At 37.3% G+C, this 14,523-nt stretch overlaps 1 protein-coding gene across 2 annotated transcripts in view; it reads right to left on the bottom strand.

Annotated features, from left to right (window-relative positions):
- The window catches only part of LOC143293721 (uncharacterized), a 70,618-nt gene that overhangs the window by 37,105 nt on the left and 18,990 nt on the right, over window positions 1–14,523 (bottom strand). For both annotated transcript variants that reach the window (XM_076604919.1, XM_076604920.1), the window contains 4 exons: window positions 12,014–12,262; window positions 10,384–10,453; window positions 7,372–7,488; window positions 4,159–4,293 (listed from right to left, as the gene is read on the bottom strand). In XM_076604919.1, the coding sequence (XP_076461034.1) occupies window positions 4,159–4,293; window positions 7,372–7,488; window positions 10,384–10,453; window positions 12,014–12,262 (571 nt within the window). The remainder of the gene's footprint in view (window positions 1–4,158; window positions 4,294–7,371; window positions 7,489–10,383; window positions 10,454–12,013; window positions 12,263–14,523) is intronic.

Genomic DNA, 14,523 nt, shown 5'->3' with positions numbered 1-14,523 from the left:
TGACAACAGGTGTACCGCTATGTGCAGAAAGAAAGAAAAAAAGTGTCCAAATCATGCAGCGTAAAGTTTATACTATATCTTATATTAAAGTTATAGCCATTTCTTCATGGAGTCCATAAAGTGGTTCCATCTTTCAAATTTCAATAACAGTATGCACACATTGTAGTCAGATTTACAACAAATGAAATATGGTGTCATAATTTGTGAAGCCATCCTGAAACACTTAGAATTTGTATTTGTATTTCTCTTTTTATCACAACAGATTTCTCTGTGTGAAATTCAGGCTGCTCTCCCCAGGGAGAACGTGTCACTACACTACAGCGCCACCCTTTTTTTTTTTTGCATTTTTTCCTGCGTTCAGTTTTTAATTGTTTTTCCTATCGTTGTGGATTTTTCTACAGAATTTTGCCAAGAACAACCCTTTTGTTACCATGGGTTCTTTAATGTGTACTAAGTGCATGCTGCACACTGGACCTTGGTTTATCATCTCATGTGAATGACTAGCGTCCAGACCACCACTCAAGGTCTAGTGGAGGGTGAGAAAATATCGGCGGCTGAGTCGTGATTCGAACCAGCACGCTAAGATTCTCTCGCTTCCTAGGCAGACGTGTTACCTCTAGGCCATCACTCCACAATGTTGTCTTTCTGGAGCAATTTCCAGTGTGGTATATCATTCTCTGGGCAGCTGGTATTTCAAACTCGACAAACCCAGTGTCCAATACTAAACAGGTTTGAACTTCCAGAACCATTTCAACTGGTGCAGCCTGGGTCTCACAAGGTCTCACTTTGAGAACAACAGGAAAAATGGAGAGAACAGAAGACATTTTATCTATCATCTTGCATGTTCTGACTCCATGGCACACTGACATCCTCTGCTCCTTGGGAAGTGTGGTTTCTTCATGCTCCCCTGAAGACTGCTTGAAGACTACTTGCTCTCAAAGATACAAGCATAAGTTGTAGTCCTGCCATCTATCCAGCAACATCTCATCTCGACTGAGTTGGAATCTTCCTCATTATACTTCCACTTTGATCTTCACTGAACTTACATTTACTCTGTATGACTCATATGTGATGTTATTCATGCTTGTTACTACATGCCATTTTGAGTCAAGAAACAACTATTCCTGAAAACATAGGATTTTTTAAATTTTTTTTATTTTACACAAATCATTCCAAGGCAATGCCTTGTTAACTTCTTGCCCAATATATTGAACAGCCTTGTGACTACACATATAATGAGTGCACCCCAAGAATGAACCAAATGAACAATCCATTGTATTTTAAAAAAACAAATGAAATGACATTTATTTATTTGTCTTCTCTGTGTACATACAAGTTTGTGTATGTATGGTGTTTGCTCTTTATACATTCAATCACTGTGTGCAAGCATTCAGGAGTGTGTGTGTATGTGTGTGTGCATGTACATGTGTAAGAGAGAGAGAGAGGGAGAGCTGAATCAATCATGTAATAAATTATATGTGATATAAATAACCATTTTTCACAGCCACTGACAGTCAAGAACAGTCAGCTTTAAAGAGTTTCTCTCATCATCACTTCTCTTCATTCTTCAAAGCTGAGGTGAAGAACACAAGAAGTGCTGAACACTTCTCAACCACTGTGTGCCTTCAGTGCATTCCTATTCTTTTCTCCAGAACTTGTTAAAGCTGTAAAGATTCAAGAGCTCTTCTTGTCAATCCAGCCAGTACATTCAGACAATGCATGCTGATCAGGAACATAGCATTCTGTTTTCATTCAATGCCCCCAAGGGGCACATGAAATAAACTTCTTGCCTTGCCTAGCCTTATCTTGCTTTGCCTAAATTTGTAACAAGTCAAGATTTTATTTCATGATGGTAAATTGAATAAGCAACAATTGCTTTTTTTTTTTTTTACATCAAGCCATCAATGAAAAAAAAATTAAAAAGAAGGGAAAAAAAGAGAAAAGAAGAAGGAAAAAATAGGAGAGAGAGAGAGAGAGAGAGAGAGAGAGAGAGAGAGAGAGAGAGAAGAAACGAGCAGATGAAGAGCAACAATAACAACAAAATGCATATACACATACATATACAAGAATATTGTGATAAAGAAATACACAACTGCATTTCCATTTCACACACACACACACACACACGCACACACCACAGAACACAAGTTCTCGGACACAATTACACCATGCCCATCCCACCCACATGCACATGTTCCCTCATATGATGCAAAATCATTGCCAACACAAGCATATACAAAACATTTCATAATTAATAATATGAATACTAGACTAACAGATCAAAATTTGTATTACTGTTAATTATTTTCAATGAGGTGATTCTTTCTTAAACACGTTTTTATTTACTATACTTTTCAGAGTGAGTGGGAGATTATTCCATAAATTTCCACCAGAATACAGAAAGCTGGATTTGTAAAGGTTGTTTCTTGGTCTGGGTATGCAGAGCATGTGGTTGTGTCTGTGTTCATTAGTTTTAAAAGCGTCTGCAATCTTTTTTGGAGCATTTCCATACATAACATTATGCATGCAAACAGCTTTGTTGAAATACAGCCTGTTGTGAAAAGATAATATATAAGTTGTTTATAGTCCATTGGGATCAGGGAGTTTGGTTTTAACAAAACTATTTTCAGCGCTCTTTCATACATACGGTGAATAAACTTCAAGTTTGACAGGCTACAGTTGTCCCATATAGTTGACGCATAATCGATTACTGGAAGAAGAAGAGCTTTCGTGAATGGACATTAAGGATTTTTTTGATTTTTGCTAGTTGAAATATTCTATTTGAGAGACATTTACTTAAGTGCTTCGTATTGTCAGTCCAAGACAGATCCTTATCAATAATGACACCCAGAATTTTATGTGAATCTACCTCTTCAATTTTATTGACGCCTAGGAATAGTGGTTTGAAGTTATGTTTCATTTTTTGTCTTTTTTGTCATGCACATACATACATGCACTTTGTTTTCTGAGCATTCAAGGACATGTGATTCAAGTGTGTCCAGTCATTAAGTTTCTGAATATCATCTTGGAGTTCATTAGTTAGTTTACTGGCGTCTGAATTGCTTGAATGTAAGGATGTGTCATCTGCAAACATTTCACATTTACATTTCATATAACAAGGTAAGTCATTAACATAAGTGGAGAATAAAATTGGCCCTAAGATGGATCCCCGTGGCACTCCATGTTTAACAGACGTAAAATCTGAGGTTTGATTATTTATTGTTATTAACTGCTTCCTATCAAACAGGGTTCATTCAGGCTTTTGAACAAAAACTTAAAGGACTATTCAAGGACTGCTCAATGGCTTACCAATGTCTAACCGAACAGCAGATTGAAAGCTCTACATCATTACAGCAGCATGTCTTCAATAATTCTGAAGTGCTTGAGCTATTTCTGTATGCATTCCAGATGGACTCACCACTATTTGTAACCACATGGCTCTGAAGGCAAATCACTGGAAGTGGAAAATAGCAATCTAGTGGCCATTTTGCTCGATTCAAAGACAACTTTTTCCCCTTTTGGTTCACTAGACAACTTGCCTTATTCACTTACAATTTGTTAAATGGGCTGAAACTTGTAAAAATGTCCCTGCTTTTGTGGTATGGAACACATGATTTACAAACTGTATTGTATTACATTTCAATCACAACAGATTTCTCTAGGCAGAATTTGGACTGTTCATCTCCCAAGAATGAATGCATCACCATACTTCAAAGCCACCATTCTTGATTCCTGTTTTTTATACACTGTTTTGCCAGGGACAACTCTCTTGTTGTTGTAGGTTCTTTAACTGCACTAACTGCATGCTGCATTCGGGACCCTGGTTACTGTCTCATCCTAAAGACTAGCACCCAGACCACGAGTCAAGGTCAAGTGAAGGTGGGGGAAAGTAAAAATCCTGACTGGGTGAAAGTAAAAATCCTGATATGTGTGGGAACTGAAACAGTGGACACTCTCTTCTTAGTCCGTGCATTACCACTAGGCAATCACTCCAGAACAAATGTTGTTAAAATATGATCTTCAACAGGTTGTAATTGAAAAAAAAACTAATCTCACACAGTGCTAGCCTGAGTGAAAAATACCCACCCAACCCCTCACACCTGTATACACATCCCCCAAAGAGCAGTTCAATAATTATAGTGCATTTCCAATACTCACGCAGTGTATCCCCAGCTATCTGAACAGTTCGACCAAGCTTTAAAGCTTCTTTCAAATAATTCTTGTAGTCTTCCGTTGTTGCTTTGCCAGTGTCCACAACAATGCTCCGGCATCCAGTGGCATCTCTGTCTGATCCTGAAAATGAGACATCCTAGTGAAGTCATTCCCATTAACTGTTTTCCTGCACTTAGGCGTTAAGACACATGTCCCTTTTGTTGTATTATCATGAGCCTACTGAACGTATCTTGTAAGTCCAATTTTCATCAGCAATTCTGTTTGGAGAGCAGCTAGAACACAATTTACAGCTTGTGGGTGATGCCACAGTGCAACATCTGGCATGTAAAACACACACAGAAATACACGTGTGGCAGCCTCTTCATCAGGTGCAATGGACAAGCCTCTTTTCATCAATGTCACACAGGATGTCATGGCAAGATTTCCCTCCAAGTTCTATGTTTTACTCCAAAGCAAAGAGAGAAAACTGAGCCATTAATGATCAAGGCTATATTTACTATATTACAAAGGTGAGTGGATACCTGACACATATACGCAAGCATACCAGTATGCTCTGCTTTACTTTGACTGGAGATTCAAGATTACATTGCCTAGACTGCGCAGAGAACAATGGACTGCTTATCTCCAAATCTCCAAAATTAAACAAGAACTATCTTCCTTCCAGGTTTACATTTCTAGTCCTTGATTTGCACTGACTGAAAATTGAAGGTCCACAGTTGGCAAAAAGAGTAATCAAAACAAAACGAAACAACAGGCAAAGCTTCCATGGCTCACATGCAGTTCCTGCTGATTTAAGAAAAACAAAATCAACAAAACCAAAATGCAAAATTGAGGAGGGATGAACTGTTACCTGTACTTACATATGTCAATCCAAATAATATGTTTGCTCACCACTCAAACTAGAATTTGTTGAACTGAAAGTTGTGCGCTGGAAAGAGAACAATTCCATCTACAGCAATTTATGCCAATCTGCATTTCATTGTTTTAAATTATAATATAGATAAAGATCAAAGTTTCAAACTTGTTCCCAAGGTTTCCTGTTTTAGGGTTATTTTCTTCAGTACTGACAACTGAATACTGCAATTAGATGATGTGTGATAAGTTAATCAAAATTATAGTGTTTGCTCACCAAAAAACCCCATAGATCTACAGATGGTGCTGGTTTGTGCAGGCAGTCTTTGCCCCATGAGATCTAATATCACTAATGAGGTAACTACTTATATGTTTAGAGCTGTCAAACTTTTAACCTACTCCTGTCTTTTCCACTCAGATATTTCATTTAAGAAAAGTATCTATTGCATGCAGAAGGAATCCCATGGTGACCTTTTTTTTCAAGCATGGAGGACTGGTGTCAATAGGAATTAATTTGAAAAGTGATAAAAAAAAAAAATGTCTACTCTTGTACAATCTACCGCAAAGCATACAGCTGATTCTAGTTTTTCATGCTTTTATTTTTCAATTTAGATGGTGCACTTCATACAGAGGAGTGCCTTCTCACTGATAAAAAAATAAATTGTGGTACTTCTTCTTCGTTCATGGGCTGCAACTCCCATGTTCACTCATATGTACACGAGTAGGCTTTTAAGTGTATAACCGTTTTTACCCTGCCTGTAGGCAGCCATACTCTGTTTTCAGGGGTGTGCATGCTGGGTATGTTCTTGTTTCCATAACCCACCGAACACTGACATGGATTAGAGGATCTTTAATGTGCATATCTGATCTTCTGCAAAGGGGTTCAGGCACACACAGGTCTGCACACATGCTGACCTGGGAGATCAGAAAAATCTCCACCCTTTTCCCACCTGGCGCCATTACTGAGATTCGAACCCGGGACCCTCAGATTGAAAGTCCAACGCTTTAACCACTCAGCTATTGCGCCCCTCATTGTGGTATAATTACCATTAAGTTTCAAAATTTCTGTTGAAGAACTTGGCTGTCAAAATGAAAATGGAAATCAAAAGCATTTGAAACAGATTCAATAGAAAAAGAATAAAACTGAGGTCAAAGAACAAGCATGTTTGAGTTAATTTACATGAAAGCATGAGTGTGTGCATGTTGAGTTACATGTACATATGTGAATACGTTTCTTGTTCTTGTGTATCTTTGTATTAATCATTTTCAACTGTATTAATCATTTCCAAAGTCTATGAATATTTTCAGAGAACATGGAGATAGTGCACATACTTTTGTCGGGAACATTTCCTTGCTTGCAGTGCGACAAAAAAGGTCATGTGACGTCATGGGTAGCCCACCAATGTAACTAGTTTTTCTGGGTGTGCACTGCCTTTCTTTGGACAACTTTTCAGCAGAGTTTGATTACATCATTTTATTTGCACAGACTGAACCGAACAACAAAAACTATGTCGTCAAAAAGGTCTTTTGATCTCAAAACATCAACAGCATGTTAAAAGAAAGCAAGGCAGTAAGTTTATTACTTTAAAATCTTTTTTTTTTAATTCTTATTTTTTAGATTCCTGTGATCAAGATCTTGCATAAACAAATGACAGAAAGCAGATCACGTTAACAGGCTGGGAACTTTTGCCTTGAAACGGAATATATGTAATTATAGATCCCGTCGACAGTTGTCCAAAACAAGAATATCCCCTCCTCTCAGTTTCACAAACACAAGAAAAAGTATGCCTGCTGTGGATAAAATGATGCTTCAAACTGATATTTGGTGTACATGTGTCAAGTCTCTCCAAAGTCAAAACCAGAGGAGGTTGTGTGCTGAATTCTAAATAGATCAGTTCGAATACCTGAATGGCAGAGATCTGACGAGAAACACACTCAAAGTAAACATAGAAGATTAAAGCTAATAACTGGTGTAATCATAAAATGAAAAATAACTTGTATACTTGCAAAAATACCCATCGAAATAGTTCAAAATCCTTTTGTCAGAACAGGTAATTTCCACTTCGAAATTTTAGCATTTCAGTGACATGAAAAACCAGCAATAAAGACACGCATGCGCAAGCAGTTCTCGCTAAAAATAACCGGGGAGTCCTCACGAAATGTTCCCAACGAAAGCGTGTGCACTACCTCCCTATTGTACTTCACCTTTCTCAAATCTGTCAAAGAAAACTGACCTGATGGCTCTGAGGTGCACAATTCATGGCACTGACAAAGTAATTGAAACATGAACAGAAAATTACAATAAAAATGCCTGATTTCATCTACCCTGTCCTATGCAAATACTACCTCCTCTACCGGAAGCAAGTGATCCATGTATGCAGACGTCAGACACCCATGGATTTTTGAACACAACTCCTTGGACAACCTGGATCTTGTGAGTCTTCAAGCTCAACCGCATTTCATCTACAAAAAAAGAGACAAAAATAAATATATTCAAAATAAATACACACACACATCCAAAGTCAACCAGCTTACCTATAAGGTATGTGTAATTTTAATGACCAGAATTATGTCAGGATGGGCAAAAAAGAAAAAAAAAAAAAATTGTCAGGCTGAACATGCAAGTTGCAAGATCATGCAGGGAGGGGAAAATAATCAACCAGAGGAACACAAGACTGCTTATCAAGTGTGAGGATATAAAAAGACTTCAAAGCTCAGATCCATATTCACTATAAACAGTAAATCACAAGCACAGTTAACGTTTCCCCCTTAGAACAAGGTATATTACTTCAAGCATGCTGCTTTGTGCTTTCCATGAAACAGGGAAACAACCAAGAATTATCTGGGACAATCAAGGTTTTTTGTTGTTTTTCATTTTTGTTTTTTCAAAAGTGGCCAAACACCAGGAGACCCTGCACTCCTGCTTAGTCACTAAGGCGGTATTCAGTAGTGAATGTTCTGACACAGGACACCAACTACTAAGTCCCTTACTGATGACAATAATCACTTAGCTGTGAAGTTACACTAAGTGGAGGTCCCTTTGAAAGTGGAGACCACCATCACACCCCTCCAGCAACGGTCCCCCATGAACCTGCTGACATGGAAGACATTGACAGGACTCACCCCAAGCATGGAAAAGGAAGGAGGACCAAAACTGAGGTCACCATGACAGCTGGTCATGAAAGGCCACAGAATTTGGGACAATGGTGATGCTGCTGGGGGTCCATTTTGGGTTTGGGACTGTGTGACAAGGTTGTACTCAATGCTTCCTTTGAGAATAACATCACAGCATTGACCAGGCCTATGAGATTCAAACACTTGCTGTGTTGGTCAGGAACTTTAAGCAACACAGCCAAAGATGCATCTGTGAAGTGGATGATATTTGACTGTGTAGTTCCAGTCTGAGGATTTAACCCATATCCTCACAGCCATGTGTCCAAGATGCTAGCTACATTGCAATGGCGAATGGCAGCTGGTAATGTACCTTGTCTTACTGTAAGAAGCAAAAGTTAACTATGCTTGTTTACTCTTTTACAGCTGAATGCTCCTGGCCTCAATAGTTCAGTTCAGTTCAGTTACTCAAGGAGGTGTCACTGTGTTTGGACAAATCCATATACGCTTCACCACACCTGCTAAGCAGATGCTTGACCAGCAGCGTAACCCAACACACTTAGTCAGGCCTTGAGGAAAAAAAGTGAATAAACAAATAAATGGATGACATCACTAAATTAATGAATAAATAAATAAATAAATGAATGAATAAAGGCATAAGCAGATAGATAATGAAATAAAATAAAATGCAGGAAAAAAAAGAATAGTATGGCCTTAATAAAATTTCAGTTTCAGTTTCAAGGAGTCAATGCATGTGGACTGATCCAAATATGCCACACCACATCTGCTGATAAAGAAAAAAAAAAAAAAGAAAAAGAGATGCCTGAAATTCACAAATATCCAACATGCTCATCAAGCCTTGAGAACTTATGCAAGGTTTTATGTAAAACATTAACACAGAATAAATAAGAATAAAGAATAGTTCATTAACAAACAAAAGATAACTAATTAAATTCAAATAAAGAGATAAATACATTTTAATATAAACAGAACAAGGGTTCTGTATCTGGCAGGTAGTAAATACTGGATCAGTATGACTAGTCTGACCTGATCTTCATATGACCTATTTGAAAGCTTACAAAAATGCTGGTATTCAAAATGAAATCAGTTCATTTATCTTTTTAATGTATACTGACGATATTCATCAGTGTAAAAACCAACAGGTGTAATTCATCATTCATGTCTGGTTCAATAAACATTATATTTCCTAATTTTGTTGCTACAGAGTTTGTGAAAGATTAAAGGCTTTTGCCCAGAGCATCTCAAAGAAGGGGGTTTGCTAGAAAGGTCTAATTGGTATCTGTTACCTCTATAGATTTAATTTCTTTACCACTTGCAGTTGCTGAGGAATTAAAACTGTTTACACACACACACACACACACACACGCACACACACACACACACACACACACACACACACACGCACGCACACACGCACACACACACACCACACACCACACACACACACAATCACGCACACACACAATTACAGAGACTCACTCTGTTACACACAAGAGTTATATAAAAGATTATTTTTAAAAAGTTGCAACAAATAAACTGTCACATGATGTGTCCAACTGGCTTTTGAAAATTCACTTGCACAATAAAATTATAACAAAAAGCAATCAGATTGCTACCACAAGACAAAGTTCATAATACTGATCAATAGTTTGAAAACACACATCGTCTACTTAACAGACAGTAACTGATGTCAGAAAACTAGTAATATGCTGACACAAACAAGGTATAAAAATAAAAATAAAAATAAAAAAAGGGTCCATGTGCACAGATGTGAAATCAAGCATTTTTCTACCCACATTGCAGACATGGTCAATTCATGAAAAGACACAAAACAAGACACCACTGTCTCCTAATATTTCAGCCTGCTTAGCCACCCTTGTGTGTCTATTCATCAATTTTCCTGTTACTAAAATCAATTCAAATGTGTACTTTCATCACACAATCACACACAGAGAGTGTTAAGCAAAAGCATAAAAGACAGAAACTATATGCCTGTCTTTGTGTGTGTGTGTGTGTGAGCGTGCATGTGCATGTGCGTGTGTGTGTGTGTGTGTGTCTGTCTGTCTGTGAAAGTGCATGTTATGTGTATATGTGTGCATGTGTATATATGTATACGTGTGATGTGACACTGTTGTTTTAACCATCCCGGTAATTCCTCTGAAAGTTATTTACACACAAAAAAGTTTAAAGTAGATTCTTCATAAATTGACAATTTGACACTCTTACATTTCTGCATTGTCTGCTTTTCCTCTGAGGAATATGTATACAGCCGACTGATTTCTTCCATCTTGAGAGCCTGAAATTATAGTTGTAAATACATAAGTAACAAAACAAACAAGGTAACAAATAAATGCATCAATTCATGTGATTAATGATAAATAAGTAAGGCAATAATTTCAAGATTCATGTTTGATACCCATTCCACCAAACACTGGAATGTGTTATCTCAATTTTTAGTTTTCCTCTCCACTTCCATGGCTGTAGTGAGTTTGTGTCAGTGTTTGGTGACCAGGGATTGATGGTGTAGTCATTTTAAAACAACAACAACAAAAAAACACAGTCAGGTCAAAGTGATCAACATGAGGTTTAAATGTCCAAGCAGAATTTTCAGGAAATTTAGGAAAGTCAGTGAGAAAGATGACTTATTCCTAGCAAGGAGGCTTAGTTTATGATACGAATATTTCATCAGAAGTTTGTGATATGAACATTATTTTTATCAGAAGAGATTCCCTCGAATGCCACCAAAGTGACTGCAGCAGTGCATGATCTCTTCTGGTGAATGACCTATGACAGTCTGAGAATGAAGACTCCAGACTGCTGACATCGTGACTTCAACAAAATGATCCTGGCTGTCCATGATCATCCTGCCCGAAGCACCGGCTTCATGTGTTCATCAGGCATCTGCTAATTTTTTCTTTGTTTTTCCATTGGTGGAAACACGTTTCACTGAAAAGCAAAACGACATCTGAACTGCTTAACCAATATGAGAAACTGTCTGGGGTGAATGGAATTAAAGGATCATAAATTATCCAATAACATGAAAATATGAGTAGCTTCACAGTATTTCTAATAGTTTCCAAATGAAAGTTGATGTGGGGGCATGTTTTCAAATGGCATACAGTTCCCAAAATATTCTCTTAAACAGACTACTGATTAGTCTAAGCATCTGATGTTCTCTTACATTAATGTTTGGTGATCTGCTTGCTCAGCACTCACATGCAAAGCACAGGTTTGGAACATCTTCTGAGTCAGTTGTAAGCACTTGGCAAAGAGAACTTGGAGTAAGTCAGATCATACAACACCAGTACTGACATCTTGTTTTGTGTGTCAATATTTAGCAAGAAAACAGACTGCTAAAAGCCCTGAGAGAGAGATAAAAGCTTGTGACATCCCCAGCACCCATTTCAACTCCCTACCTCCTGTGACAAGTGTGAAATTTGAGTATTTACATCTCTGATAAGAAACGTGAATGGCATCACATGTTTTTTTTACTGCTCATGAATAGCGGACAAAAACATGGAAGGTATTACCATCAGGCTTTTTAAAAAAAATTATTTTATCAGATTAGTTGTCATTCACCATGCCCTGTAGAGAATGCACACAGCTCTTGTGTCCATCAATATTGTACAGAACCTATTCTACAGGTGGAAGTGACTGATTTTTGTACTTCTGAAAGTGAAAGTTTTGTGGCTGCTTAAACTACTTGCCTTTATTAATACTGAGACAAAGTAAAATAAAGGAACCAAACAACCAAAAACTGCTGACATTCCAACATGGAAATCTGTCCAATACAGAAATACTCCCCAACCATACCATTTACAGTTCCAGAGAATAGAAACAATGTCTATGACCATACCTGAACTGCTGCAAAGTTTTGAAAGAATACAACAATGAAGACTGTCTGCAATGTTGAGTGGGGCATTTCTCTGAAGAAAAAGTTGATCGTGGAGAACATCAGCTTGGCAACAGCTTCACAGGGATACCTCAGCATTCCTGATCCAAGAGTCGGGAAAGCAATGCTGGTGTGCCCTTCCAGTGATGCTTGAAGCAGGCAGTGAAGGATCACCTGACGCAAGTCATGGAGCAGAACTTTCTGCTTCTCCTCCTGAAAACAGGAACATGTGTACATCTATCCATATGCACGTGCACACATGTACACGCAAATATGCTCACTTTGTTTCAATAGCTAGATTGCACTGATTTTGTGAATAATATCAAAAGTGCAAAATGACATCCACTAGTCATAAGAAACCATGACTTGCAGCATGAATCTACAACTCCTTTTGCTACACATTTGGTTGCAGACAACGCAGTGTGTATTTTAACTGTACAGAATGACACTTGACTGACATTCTCTTCAATATCCATAAGCCAGTAGTGCAACCAGTTTCCCAACTGGCTGGCTGAGATCGAGTCCCAGTCTTTGAGCATGACAAGGTGTATTTCTTCTGTTACATTCTGGTGCTATGTCCACTGATCTAAGAGCACACGCCTCAGTCAATTGATTGCAGTTGTACTTAGAGCTGGCCAATGTTATCAATGGACATGAGAGCAGCTTTCATTTAATTGGTGAATGACACTTTGTAATATTTATCAATTACATTCTGTTGCCATGATTTTGAATGAAAATAACTGACCTTGCCTTTGTCCCTGGCAAAACATCCTTTGAAGAGACCTTTATTCTACTGTGCTATGTACTTTGGATTCTTCGGATTCAGCATTGATTATTGCTGTAAGTATCAGTATCAGTAGGTCAAGGAGGCGTCACTGCGTTCGGTCAAATCCATATACGCTATACTACATCTGCCATGCAGATGTCTGACCAGCAGCGTAACCTAATGCGGTTAGTCAGGCCTTGAGAAAAAAAAATTAATAAAAAAAAGAAAGAAAGAAAGAAAAGAAAAGAACAAAAATTAAAAATAAATTAATACAAAAATAAAACAGATAAATACATAAAATACTACTACTACTAATAATAATATTTATAAGGTGCAAAATCTTGCTGAAATGATTACTAATATGAGCATGTAAATAACTTTACACCCAATACTTCTGACACCTTTCCTTCAGTGATTACAGTCCTGTGCCAGCAATACAATAAAGCATCCATGTGGATCATGTGATGGATTTGTGACTTGGTGTGTGGAAATTCAATGTGGTAGTTCAATTGTTTGCATCTCACCTGCTTCAGTATTTACCATGTTCAGTATCTTTTCAAAGTGACACTTGCTAAGGTCCTAAACAAATGACAGATTGAAAGGGGCAGACACTTCCTTGGCCCTGCATCAGGCCATATACTGTATCTGTATAGGGGTTTTGTTTTTTTAATGACAATTTCCGGCCAGTGTGTTTCCGTCATAGTTGTTTTCAAATTAGCTCTGGTTCACTTGATTGTGGCATTTTTACAGTATCTATCAAAAGTATGAAGTGCTTGATTCTGATTATTGTGGGTATGACAACAAGAACTGAAGAACAAAGTTTGTGCAATCATGTATCAAAAATGTAAATAGATATAAAACACTGATATCCCAGTTGTTGCTAGATCTCTTGCTGAAGTCACAACTAGGTTTTGTTGTTGTTGTTGTTGTTTTCGATCTCAATCTAAAGCCTAAAACTGCTCAGTGGACTATTTTGATAAGAATAATAATAATGAATAACCACCTCATTTCACACAGTACAATGATACAAGCAACAGCAAACTCAGAGGACTGCACAAATCCAACATATAAAATGAATCAAATAAACGCATAACATGAAGCAGAAAAACATAAAAGAATCATAAATGCACAATCATTATTAAAATGAAAGTACAACTCACAAAACTTAGGAAGCAGCACACATTCTTGATCCAATATATCAAACACTTCAGCAACTTACACCAAAACGAAACATTTATTCTGATTTCCAGTGACGTACTTTATTTTATCATAATCAGGTTGTAGCTGTTGGCAAAGTAAGCAAACGTGCTATGTATAGCAGGCTGACATATAATCAAATGTAAATTTCTATTTACCTTAATACCTGCCTAGGCAAGACCACTTTATACATTATTACCAACACATGAAGAGTCACTGAAAACAATGTCTGTTCATGAAAAAAATATTAATTTTGCAACATTCAAGAATTTCATGCTCAAGCATTATTTTGATTAACAGGATAAGAAAGATCTCATCAATAATGTTCTTCCAACCATAGCACTTTTGGTTGCTGAAAAAGATGTGTGCATCAAAGTTTACTACATGGATAAGAAAGTGACCATGATTACATAAAGTTGAGATACATTCACTGTGTTTATTCATACAACTTAATAAACACTTTTTGATTTAAATACATGAACTAATTCATACCTTATTTTAACCAATATGA

The sequence above is a fragment of the Babylonia areolata genome, chromosome 19 (genome assembly GCF_041734735.1).
Source record: "Babylonia areolata isolate BAREFJ2019XMU chromosome 19, ASM4173473v1, whole genome shotgun sequence".
Lineage (NCBI taxonomy): Eukaryota > Metazoa > Mollusca > Gastropoda > Neogastropoda > Buccinidae > Babylonia > Babylonia areolata.
This window is presented reverse-complemented; position numbering and strand designations above follow the sequence as displayed.